We start from the raw sequence: 13,177 nt of genomic DNA, 5'->3' as shown, positions 1-13,177 counted from the left end.
CACTGGTCTGACAGAGGTCAGAGGATCCCGAGACCATGGTCCTCAGAACCCCTTCTGACCTGGAACTGAGACTGCCTTTCAGCCCAAAGGCAGACAGGCCCAGAGGAGAAACGGTCACACCTGACAGGACACCAGAACACGTTCCTTAAAACGACCAGCGACAAAAGATCACAAGGACACATGGGGAGAAGGCAGGAGGGGGAGAAAATTCAGGCAAAAGGAAACGGGGGGTGGGGGGCGCCCAGGGTGGAAATGAGGAGTCACACAGTGATGAATGCACCCCACCACGAGGAACAAACTATCCGGAGTGGGGCGCGTTAGTTCTGCACGTGTCTACCTGCAGCAGCAGTTCTCTCTCCTAAGCACTGCCCATGGGGCCTGCTGTAGCGGGTGGGCCGCAGTACTTCAGTCCGTGGTCCACTCGCCAACAAGCCAGCAGAGCAGCACCAAAGCCAGACCTGTGGCCCCCCCACAAGGAGGTGCAGTTGAAGGCAGCTCCAGCCAGTGGGGGGGGATGCACAGCGGGGAATGGCTCCCCGTAAGTTGATGTATGCAGGTGCAACGGCACAGAGAGCTTTGAGGAGATGCCAACTGTTCACACAACCCCAAGGTCCCAGAGCACTCTATGACCGGTCTCTGAGGAAAACTGTCCATGTCTCCACACCTGCTCTAGGGTGTGGCTGCAGGCCCTTCCTTTCACATCTCTGCCCTTGGACCCCCCACTGGCCCTGGGAGAGTGTCCTCCCTCAGTGCAAAGCACCCGGCTGGTGTCTCCCCCAGCGTCCAACTACATGTGCACATAGATCTGTGGGGCATCTGGTGACAGTGGCTCTGGCCTGAGTGTTGGAACAAGGTCCCTGCGGCAGTGTGCTGGGGCCTCAGGACTACACTTGGCGTAGCAATGCTCTGTGCCGTGTCATTCCAGAATGCTACCACCTTAGCATCTGGCTTTCTGGATTGCCCCGTCATCCCTTCCCGCTCCCCACTGCTCCCCCTTTTTTTCCCCTTGCCTTTCAGCACACTGCAGTGAGAACAAAGAACTTTCTGGAAGGCTCCATCAGGGGCCCAGGTACCAGAAAGAGCTGGACAACTGAACAAGGAATGGGTGCATGGGCCACACAGTGCAGGGGAAGTATTTAGCATGGCTCTTCTAACCACGGTCTTTGTAACTTCCACCAAACCACTGTTTGCTGACTGGAAGGGCACTGAGTGTTAACAGAATTGACTGACTGATACCCTGCTGGGTATAAAACAAACCATCACAAAGCAGGGGTGGGGGTGGAGGTGGGGGTGGTGCGGGGACCTCACTACCAGTAAGTCACGCGTAGAGCCATATTTTGGACCCAGCAACCTTTACACGCTGGCCCTCTGTGATCCCATTTTGACAGAGTAGCGGCACCAAGGCAGCAGTAGCAGAACCCAAGGCCAGCAGCACATGAGACAGAACCACGGAGCAAGGAAAAGCTGAGTGCCTTCAGGCAGGAGGCCAGCTTGTGGAGCGGAGTGCCTCTAGGCACTTTATTGGGGGAACTAGATTTGCTGACCCACAGAGCTAGAGCTAAGCATTGTCAGACTGAGGCTTATATGAAGTGGCCCACCCTTTGGGGATTGATTGGCAGCCTTAAAGGAGCTTTGTACCAGTACATGTGCAGGGCAGAGGGCAATGGGCCGAGTTGCTGAAATGCCAAAGGCCAGAAAGAGTGGCCTGCCTGCGGGCAAGGCTGAGAGGGGGCTGAATAACTCTACCTTGAACGCGGATACCCTCCTACCTTCCGCAGTAGAAGCTCTGGTGGTGCAGTGGGTGGGTTTCGCACTGGGCCGCTAATCTCAACGCCACAGCCCGAAACCACCAGCAGTTCTGTGGGAGAATAAGGCTCTCTTCTTTCTAGATTCACTGCTGTTGCTGCTGCTGCTGTCATTGTTCATCGGTGCCCTCAAGTCAGTTCTGACACGTGTCTCTCTGTACAACAGGACAAAACACAGCCCAGTTCTGCACCATCTTCACAATTATCTAAATGTTTGTGCACACTCGTGCAGTCACTGCGAATCCATTTCATCAGGGGTTGTCCTCTTTTTTCCCTGCCCCTCCATCTTGCCTTCTCAAGGGACTATCTCTCCAGACACTATGTCCAAAGTAGGTAAGACCAAGTCTCACCATCCTTCTGGCTGTACCTCTTCTAAGACATTTGTTTGTTCATGGGCAGTCCATGGTCCTGGCAATCTTCGTCATTAGCACTTCCATTCAAGCACATCGATTCCTCCTCCGTCTTCCTAATTCAATGTCCAGCTTTCGCATGCACACGAGGCAATTGAAAACACCAAGGCTTGGGCCAGGGCACCTTAGTTCTCAAAGTAACGTCCTGCTTTTGAAAATTTAAGGAAGTCTTGTGAAGCACATTTTCTAGATGGAATCACCTGGTCTCTTGGCTGCTGCTTCCATGAACACTGCAGGTCCGAGTAAGACAAAATCCTTGGCAACTTCAATGTTTTTTCTCCACATATCATGTTACCTATTGGTCCAGTTGTGAAGATTTTGGGTTCCTTTTACATTGAGGTGTAGTCCACACTGAAGGCTACAGTATTTTATCATCAGCAGCAAAAGCTCACTCTCAGCAAGCAAGGTTGTCATCTGCGTATTGCAGGTTGTTACTAAGCCTTCCTTTAATTCTGATGCCACATTCTTCATATATGCCAGCTTTTTAGATTATTTGTTCTGCATACAGATTAAGTATAATGAGAAGATATAACCCTGACAAACACTGTTCCTGATTTTAAACCAGGTAGTATTCCCTTGTACTCTTCACACAACTGAGCACAATGAAGTGTTCTGGAACTTCCATTCTTCTCGAGGGTCTCCACAGTTTACTGTGATCCACCCAGTCAAATGCCCTTGAGCAGTCAATAAAACGCAGGCAAACATCTTCCTGGTGTTCTCTGCTTTCAGACAAGATCCATCTGACATCAGCAATGGTATTTCTTGTCCCACGTCCTCTCTGAATCCGGCCTGAATTTCCGGCAGCTCTCTGTCAATATACTGCGGCAACCATGGTTGGGTAATGTTGAGTAAAACTTACATGCTTCCGGTATTAATGGTATTTTCCTACAGTTTGAGCATTCTATTTGGTTACTTTTCTTTGGGATGGGTACAAATATGAATTTCTTCCAGTCAGTTGGCCAAATAGCCATCTTTCAAATTCCCTGGCATAGTCAAGTGTTTCCAGTGTTCTTCGGCTTGCTGAAACATTTAAGTTGGTATTCCACCAATTCCTGGAGATTTGCTTTCTGCTAATGCACTTAGTGCTCTTGCTCATATGGTACCTCCTGAAGTGGTTGAATGTCAAGAAGTTCTTTTAATACAGAGACTCTTTGTATTCTTTCCATCTTCTTTGGATGATTCCTGCATCTGTAGTATGTGGCCCATTGAATCTCTCAGTACTGAAAGTCGGGGCTTTTTTCTTTAGTTCCATTTAAGATATGCCGAGTGTGCTCTACCATGCTATCGCCAGCTTTGTTTTTATCACCAAGACCGTATTTTCCAATTGTTGTTTCTTCCTGTTTCCAACCTTTACATTTCAATTGCCAATCATTATCATTGCATATTGATTGCACATTGGAACCATTTCAGACTGAAGACGTGGGTAAAATTTTTCAATGTCTTCATCATTAACTTTAGTGGTTGGTACATAAATTTGACTAATTTTTTGTTTCATACTCTGGGTCTTTGCATATTCCATTATACTATTTTGCCCTCTGGAACCGCCCTTTGGAATATTCCGTTCAGCTCTTTGACTTTATATTGAACTGAAATCTATCCTGAAGGCTGCAATCCTTGATCTTCATCAGCAAATGCCTCAAGTCCTCCTCACTTTCAGCAAGCAATTTTGTGTCATCTGCTTATCACAGGTTGTCAATATGTCTCCCTCTGATTCTGATGCCCATTTTTCTTCACATAATCGAACTTGTCAGCATACAGTATGGTGAGAGGCTATAAACCATACCATATTCCCTTGTACTGTTTACACAACTGCCTCTTCATGTGTGCGCAGGTTTGGCACAAGCATGCATTATCATTTCTTCCATTTGTCTTCGTTGCTATACAATTAATAGCAAGTTTGAACGTCTTCTGACATCCACGTTGCTCTTTTCACTCATTCCTTTCTTTTTAATGACCTTTTACTTTATGAATGGTGTTCCCAATGTCATCCCACAGCTCATCGCGTCTTCAGTCATTAGTGTTCAATGCAGTAAATCTGTTCTTGAGATGGTCTTGAAATTCAGGTGGGATACACTCACGGTTGTATCTTAGCTCTCGTCGGCTTGTTTCAGTTTTCTTCAGCTTCCGCCAGAACTTACAAATGGTCTTTTCCACGGTCGGCCCCTGGTCTGGTTTTAGCTGCTAATATTCAGCATCTCTAGGCAAAGGCAAGAATCCCAAACAGCCCTACTATCAGGCAGAGACCACTGTAATCTTGATTATCCTGCATCAAAGTTGACACCAGGCTAATTGTCCTAGATAGAAGTATCTCTTAGTTGCCCCACAACAGAAATTTCTTCCCTGGCCTTGTAAATGTTGATGGAGGTCTTCTCTTACCCATCATTTGTATTTTTTGCCTTTACACTATAATCTTAATCCTTACTACCTTAGTGTGATTCGTCTTTCGTTGTTTTCTGTTGGGTATCCCAGCTGTGAAGCACAGAAGGAATGGATGTATCATGATAATAACAGATGCAAGGAGGTACAGGGAATGCAGGAGGCGAGGGGTGAGGATGGGAGACGGGGAGGGAGAGGAGATTTCGGAAGTAAACAATGTAAGGGGGAGGAGGAGGGAGCACTCGAATGGATGGTGTTTGCACAACTCAGTTAAAGGCGATATAACCATGGGGGGGGTTGCTCTAAGACAGATGTGGTCGTGATTATACAACTCCCCTTGATGTGATTGAAAGCTTGACCTGTCCAATCGTAGGATATGTGAATTGTGTGCCAATAAAACTGTTAGGAAAAATTTAGAACAGAAGACATTGGTAGAATTCTTCAATCTGCTCATCACTAGGTTTTGTTGTTGGTGCATAAATTTTATTAAGAGTTGTATTGATTGGATTTCCTTTTACGGGGACAGATATTTTCCTATCACAGACATCTCTGTACCTAAAGATAGCTCTTGAAATGCCCTTTTTGATGATGGGCACAATGCCAGTCAGTCCTCTTGAGTGTGGCATTCCTGGCACAGGAAACCATTCCAGCTAACTAGCGCTTAGAATGTTGATCTTCGTGCATCCTATTTCATTTTGATAACTTCCAATTTTCCTCGTTCCGGGTCGCGTAGATTCCAGGTTCTGATTGTTCATTGCTAACTGATGTTGGCACCAGCTGCTTCTCACTTTGAGTTGTGTCCCATCAGCAAAGAAGGCCCTGCAGGCCTTACTCCATATCATTTTGGTCAATTCTACTGTGAGGAAGCAGCTCTTTCTCAGTCCTATTTTTAGAGCCTTCTGACCTCGGGGGCTCATCGTCTGATTCACTGGCTTGGAAACCTACAATGGCATTTCTGCCCTATCCTACAGCGTCCCTGCGAGTGAGAACCAACGCCACGGCAGTGAGTCCAACTTCCTACATGTGGCCATCACAATGGGTTCTCCAGCCCACTCAGGAAGCAGAGAGTGCGTGGAAGGGGTGGGCGGCTGGTGTCAGGATGGGTGAGGCAGGTTGGAGGATGGGGGCGTGCCTGACCTCAGCCCCACAGAAATAGGTCTTGGGCAGCTGATACGATGGTAATGAGGGTGACTTGCCTTACCCTCCCCCCTCCTTGTGAAGCTTGGGGTTGTCACACCCCACCTCCACGCCAGTTTCTTCCTACAGGCCAAGAGGACCAGCCCCGGGGGGTGTCTGGCACGCTGGGGGGGGACCAGCTTCTTTGGCAGGAGTTTTGTTTCCTGACTGGTGAAGTGGAAGGAGACTCAGCGGTCAAAGTTGCCTCAGTGGTCACAGGCCGAACAAAGATCTGGCCAGAGTCACAGTTCTAAGATGCCACACGGGGCTGGAAAGTTTCTGAACAAGCATGAAGAGCTCAGAGAATACAAAGTGTAACAGAAACTGACCAAACACATCTCCTTTACAGACCATCAGGTTTCCCCTCGCTGCCTGACAAAATGTCCCCATCTCTCACCGACTACTCCCCACCCGCCAAAACTTTGGAGTTATGAATAGGCAGGCCTTGATCTATCTATAACCCCTTTCCTATGTGTCATCATTACTTTTTAAAATCTAAATTCCATGGTGATCCTCCTCACAGAGGAATTAATCTCACTGCGTTAAGTGCCTAAATGGTAGAAAATAAACAAGTTGTCCGTGATGTTAAAATGAAACAACATAAACTCTGGTTCTAAAAGGGGAGGGGGGCTGGATATGCTGAAATCCAGTCCTGAGAAACTCAAAGGGGGCACTTTTTTTCCCCTTTTGAATAAAAAACTCCATTATTCGTGACACTCAGATGTCTTTTTTTGTTTTCTTGTTTCGATTGTGAATTGGATGGAAGCTGTCGGAGCAGATCATCAGTTTTCCATTCAACAATCCAGATACATCCTGCAATTTGACAACACTTGCGCCCTGGGCCTGTGACCAGGCTTCCCCTGCCCCAACCCTAAAGCATTGTCCTATGATCTCAAAGGACTGAGTCTTCTGAGGACTGAGGATCACATTTGCTGACCTGTCTACTGTTTGACTGAAACCAAATCATGGGAATGAGTTCATTTCCAGACCTGGACGGTGAAGAAGGGCCATAGTCTTGGGGGGAGCTGGGGGGACCTACACACATTTTTCTACCCTGCTATAGCTGTCCCGCTGCCCCTCTTAAGCTACCACTGTTGAAAAAGCAAGCTAAGGAACAAGAACCTTCCTTAGGCCAAGAAGTCCTGGGGAGCACCATGGTAAAAATGCTTGGCTGCTAACAGGGAAGGCTGGTGGTCTGAAGCCACTAGTTGTTTCTGGAGGGGAAGCTGCAGTAGTCAGCTTCCGGAAAGCCTTTGGGGGCAGTTCTTCTCTGTCCTGCAGGTTGCTGTGACTCGGGTCTCTTTGTCTGTTCTGTTCTGATTCACCTCCTGTGAAGTAAGTGCCATCCTATTTTAAAGGAGGGGGAATGAGGATGCTAGCAGTGAAGAGAAGAACAAAGGCAAACCCAGACCTCCCACGGATGCCCAGCTCCAGCGCCACCAAGAGTAATCACCATCCCAGAAGAGGCCCCAGGGGCCATTTTGTGCAACACATTTTGTGCAGAGCCCAGCTCCCAGACCACCCTGGCGTGCTGGGGGTCTGCAGGGAGCTCAGGGTCAATTCACACTCGGTGCCTGCAGAAACCAATGCCCTTCTTGGGAACTCCGGAGGTCCACGGGTTTCCAGTGTTGTTGGTGGTGGTCCATTGTTGTAGCCACTGTGCCTTCTAATCTAGGGGCTCCCTTCCAGCACTGTACCAGACTGTATCCTGTCGTAACCCAAAGGGTTTCCATTGGTTAACTTTTGGGCAAAGAATGCCAGGTCTTTTTCCTTTTGTTTGGAAGCTAGCTGAAACCTGTCCACCAGGAGTGGCGCTGCTGGTATTTGAAATACTGGTGGTTTAGCTTCCAGCATCATAGCAACTTGTCAGCCACCACAATGCACAGAGTGGACAGGGAGGAGGTGGTGATTCCAACTCTACCTGTAAGTCCACAGAGTCCCAACGTTCAGCAGGCCACACTAAGGAGAGCACGGTGGCCAAGGGACCTCGCGTGAGAATTCATCATCTGACACCTAAGGAGTCTGGCTGGATGCCATCAAGTCGGCTCTAAGTCAGGGAAACCCTGTATATGACACGACTGGTCCTGGGCCTCCCTCACAATCTGTGTTTGAACCCATTGCTGCAGACACCTCGCCACGCATGGCATCGTCCAGAGACTAGTCCCTCCAGATAACATGTCCAAGTATGAGAGACAGAGTCTTACCGTCCTCCTTTGAAACGCATTCTGGATGTGTTTCTTCCAAGACAGCTCTGTCCATTCTTCTGGCAGTCCACGGCACGGTCACTGTCGCGTCACATAACTAAAATGCACCCCTTCCTGTGTGTCTCCTTCGTCATCGTCTGGTCTTTTCACACACAGATGAAGTGAATGAAAACCCTTTCGCTTGAGTCAGGCACGTTTTAGTCCTCAAAGTGACATCTTTACTTTTTAACACTTTAAAGATGTATTGTAGCAGATTTATCCAGTGCCGTGATTTCTTGACTTCTGTGTTCAAAACTACTGACTATGGATCCAAGTAAAACAAAATCCTTGACAATGTCGTATCACGATCACAATGATGCGTATTGATCCATTTGTGAGTGTGTGTGTGTGTGTGTGTGTGTGTGTGTGTGTGAGAGAGAGAGAGAGAGAGAGAGAAAGCGTGCGTGAGAGGGAGAGTTGGGTCTTACTCAATGCACTGCCATCATTCAAGTAGATCCCAACCCTTTTTTTATTAATAAATCTTTTTATTGGGGCTCATACAACTCTTATCACAATCCATACATACATCAATTGAGCAAAGCACCCTTATACATTCGTTGCACTCGTCATTCTCAAAATTCGCCTTCCATTTGGGTTCCTGGAATCGGCTCGGTTTCCTTTTTTTCCCCTCCCCCTCCCTCCGACCCTTTTAAAACAGTAAAGCTGTTCCTGTGGGTTTCCAAGACTGTAAATCCAAAACAGCTTCATCTTCCTCCCTCTAAGGAGAGGTTGGTGGGTTTGAACCACCAACCTTGTGGTTACCAACCCAATGCATAACCCACAATGCCACTAGGGCTCCATGAGAGCTTGATTAAAAGTTGTTCTTTTAGGGTGTGAGCTCCTGTCCTTGATGGAATCTGTGGATGAGGTTCTTCCCACCAAACCTTCCCCAAAGATGAGATCAGAGTGGAAAATATTCCCAGAGATGCAACCCCCAAGCCTTGTCCCCAGGTGACACCCCAGGGCTGATTTCTCCCAGCAAGACAACCAGGCCAAGGTGAGTATGGCACACAGCAGGCTGTCTAGGAGCAGGGCAGAAGGACTTGACCTCACCTGGCTCCAATGTGTACATGAGGCCCCTGAACACTAGCCGGCCTCACCTCACCTCCTACAGGAAGCCTGCCTGAATTATCAGGCTGAGCCCTGCAGTTACTCACGAGAGCTGTGCTGATGGATCTGCCCTGTGGGGCCTGACACCACCCACCCAGGCACCCCCACTGGACAAGGCCAGTTTTCTACAACTCAACTCAGGGGACCAAGCAGGCCTGTGCACTCCTCCCTGCTACAGAGAGGAAGCAGCGCCACCATGATGGGGACCTGCACGCCATCAATGTCACAGCAGGTACCTGTGACCATCCCTGTCACTGCAGACAGCTGTACACCATCACTGCCTTGATGGGTACCTGCACATCCTCGCTGTCACCACAAATGCCTGCACAGGGGCGCTGTCCCAACACATACCTACAACCATCACCATCACAGCGGGCACCTGTGCACCAATGCCACCGCATGCTGACTAGTAATGTCACAACAGGTGCTGACACTTGGGCTCATCCTCAAGACCAAGTCCCGCCCACACCAGGACCTTCACTCTGCCTGGGCTGCCTGGGTTCTCGCCCACGGGCGGCTTTTCACTAGAACGGGGCCAGCACTGGGCAGGAAGCCACACTTCTTTCCTAAAATCATCACTTGGCCTTCATGGAGGTCCATCAGTGGCATGCCCATGAAAATCCCACAGGCCCATCCCCCTCTGAGGGGGACCTTACCAGGGGCCAGATGTAAGAGGTGAAGCTCTCAACAGTGGCCTTCACTCCCATGCCCCTGGAGTTGAGCATTTAGAGCCGTGGGTGTGTTTGCACATCTCAAGCTGACATCTAAAATTTCTCATCCTAAATCTAAACACTTGCAGAGGATGTAATTTCCAGCATAATGTAAATATTAACATTTTTCAAATGAAACTGTTAGTTTTTCTCTTTTGAATGGATCCAATGGAATCTAAATACCACCATCATTTGAGATCCAACATCATCCGTTTTTTAAATGACATCACCAGGCAGCTGGAAATGAAACAATGTAGCTCTGTCTTCCTGGAACTTCAGTTTCCAGCCCAACTTCCCACTGAAATGTTTGTGCTCCAAGTTTGACAAGGGCTTCTTGATCATTCTATTATGCTGCTGGGCAAAAATATGTAACTGCAGGTAACAAACCCGAACCAAGCCTTGCCATCAATTCTGAGTCACGGTGACTCTGCAGGGCCTTCGGGTTTCCAAGGCTGTCCGTCTTTACAGAGGAGACGGACCTTCGGGTTTCCAAGGCTGTCCATCTTTACAGAGAAGGCGGCCATCCCTTTCTGCATGGAGTGGCTGGTAGGTTCAAGCGGCTGACCTTCCTCTTAGTTAGCAGCGGAGTGCTTTGACCGCGGTGCCCCCAGGACTCCTTCCCTACCTCCTGCTGATGCTGGGTGCCGAGCCAGCTCACTCCCAGCGACCTGAACAGAATGACGCCTGTGCCATCCTCCCAGTCGCTGCAATGTGTGAGCCCATCGTTCCAGCCATTCTGTCAACACGTCTTGTGGAGAGAGGTTTTCACAAGACCTGTATGAAGCTCTGATTGTCCGGTTCTCTTCAAGATGAAGTTAGCATTACAATGACTATGAATGCAAAATAGATCCGCATAACTGAAACAGATGAACAGAACTGCCTAATAAACATGAAAAATTAAATCTAATAGAACTACACCTCTGAAGAGATGCTGGGAATGTTATAAAAAATACTTCATGTAATCACAGATAAACATTACCTCTTGATTGCTCTGGTGGCAAGTTACATGTTAGGCGGCTGAGCAGTAAAAAGGTCGGCAGTTCAAACCCACCAGTCGCTCCGCGGGGCAAAGAAGAGGTTCACTGCTCCCCTAAACGTTTAGTCACGGAAACCCAAGGGAACAGCTCTTCTCTGTCCTGCAGGGTCACTGTGAGTCGGCATGCATGGGGCTTTGGGTTCTTGCTAGTACAGGATCAATTCTATTTCCATTTTCCAATTATAAGATTCAAATGATGCAAATAATACTTTGTTTTAATGGCCTGGAGCAAGATGCACAGGGGGGCTCTCTTTGAATTCCTTCAGATTCGAAGGCTAAGAATCACGGTCATCTGTGAGTAAGGCCAGCCCCTTAATGCTTCAGCAGCTAACTACTGGTGTGATCTCGCTGCAAGTGGGAAACGTGCCGTGCCCAAGGAGTGCGATGGCTCGGCGTCCGTCACACACCACCACCCCGCTCCGGTTAGTGGTCCTATAACCAGCTCTCTGTGTGTCAGGCAGTGTGCCAAACCCGCTTGACCCCAACGAACTAGTCCTCTGGCAATCCCAGGGACAGGCACCCGCTCATTGTGCCCCTCCCTTTCACAGGAGGGGAAACTGAGGCACCAGGTAGCCAACAGGAAGTGGCTTCCACCCTCTATACAGACAGGAGGAAGGACTGTGTTCTTGGGGCAACTGGCGAGCAGGGTGTACAGCCTGCCCCTGGCACCCTCGGCCAGGGGACGAGCGCACGAGGACTTGGGGGCTGGGAACGTGAACTTTCTTAATTATGCTGCCCTTTCAACTCAAGAGTTTGACACAGAGGCGTCTCTGAGGCCATCCGCGCCTGCTGTACGTAGTTGCTGCCAGTGGGCCTGGTCCTGCTCATGCGCAAAGGATTTCCAAGGCTGTGTGACCTTTGGGAAACAGCACACCAGGCCTATCTTCCAAGGAGCGCTACTGTCAGGAGCAGCGCCTGATCAACAAGGAGCCCTGCCCTGCCTGGAACAGCAGGAAGAGAGCTGCCACCCTGTGGCATGCTTTTCTGCCCTTATCATTAGTTATCATTAGCTTGCATTCCTGACCTGAGGTTCCAACATCCAAGGAGCCCAAAGCCAGGTAGGTCATCACAGACTGAAGGCATGTAGTGACCACAGCATGTGCTGTCCCGCAGGAGAGCCGGTCTTTGGTCTGGTGGAAAGACCGTGGGTCTTGTCAAGCAGTCAGATCCCAGCCCCACTACCTCCCGTGTGAATGTCACAGAGGAGTCACGACACTGGAAGCCTGTTTCTTCATCCGTTAAATGGGCACGAGGCCACCACTCACTTGGTACTGGTGGCTGTACAAAAGGGGACATGCCCCCCTCCCCCATGGGTTTGACACAGGAAATGCCAGGTTGGCTAGCAATACAGCCTTTTCCTCATCTCCAGCCCCAAGGGACCCGCCAATGCCAGTGCCAGGGGCCCACCAGCCCAGAAATCTGGCAGAAGAAGCCTGGCTCTTTCGCAAAACCTGCGAAGTGATTTGGCTCCCGATGTTTGCAAGGAGCCTTTCTCTCCATCTTGAAATGTACCGCTCCACCAAACAAACACTCACGGGACGACGCCAAGGGGAGGAGGGTAGAGATGCGTGGTCGGTTTATTTTTAGATGCCTGGGCGGAACGCATCCAGTTCAGCTTCACATGGGTCCCATGCCCCCCACACTCTCCCCGAAAGTCATCACAAAAATGAACAGCAGACACATGGAGAAGCATTTTGTCACTCTTCCTCCGCCTAGACACCCCAACACAATGGCTCTGGCCTCCCGTTACACACACAGGCTAAGCCGATTAAAGGTTTCAGATACAACTCCCCCGACTCTGCGGCCGCCACCGCCACCACCCCCACTTGGGACACTGTCCAACACACCTGCTGTGTCCCTGTTGCCTCTGCATGCAGCAGCTGCTCCCTGGGGCCCAGTGGCTGCCTTAGGGCTGAGGATCTTGGGTCACCAGGACGCTGGGGTTAGGAGAGGGCTGTTTTCCTCATTTCTAGGACTTGAACTCACGTCCTCTAACGTGGTGTCCAACAGGAAGCGTCTTGTGCCCCCTGGCGAATGGCTGTAACTCACCCGTGGGAGGCATCCGGATCTTTACTCCCCCACCCACTCACACACACCAACCCCTCCTCCCCTAGAAGCAACCCACAGCCTCTCTGCACACGCAGGGAGCCAGGGCTGGAATCTTGGCAAGTGCACAAGAGGAACAGGATTCACATGAAGGGACGGCCAGGCACCCAGGGGGAAAGGCGGGCACGGGAAGGCCACTGGACCAGAGAGGTCGGTACTCACCTGCACGACCTCCATGCCTCGTTTCCTGTGGAGGAAGACAAAG

The 13,177-nt window shown here is 49.7% G+C and overlaps 1 protein-coding gene across 2 annotated transcripts in view; it reads right to left on the bottom strand.

The window, feature by feature from the left end:
- The window catches only part of ITPK1 (inositol-tetrakisphosphate 1-kinase), a 118,565-nt gene that overhangs the window by 69,798 nt on the left and 35,590 nt on the right, over positions 1-13,177 (bottom strand). For both annotated transcript variants that reach the window (XM_075531256.1, XM_075531255.1), the window contains exon 2: positions 13,135-13,159. In XM_075531256.1, coding sequence (XP_075387371.1) covers positions 13,135-13,149 — 15 coding nt within the window. In that variant the 5' untranslated portion in view covers positions 13,150-13,159. The remainder of the gene's footprint in view (positions 1-13,134; positions 13,160-13,177) is intronic.

Source organism: Tenrec ecaudatus, chromosome 14 (genome assembly GCF_050624435.1).
Source record: "Tenrec ecaudatus isolate mTenEca1 chromosome 14, mTenEca1.hap1, whole genome shotgun sequence".
NCBI lineage: Eukaryota > Metazoa > Chordata > Mammalia > Afrosoricida > Tenrecidae > Tenrec > Tenrec ecaudatus.
The sequence above is the reverse complement of the archived record's forward strand: the minus strand, read 5'-3'. Positions and strand labels throughout refer to the sequence as shown.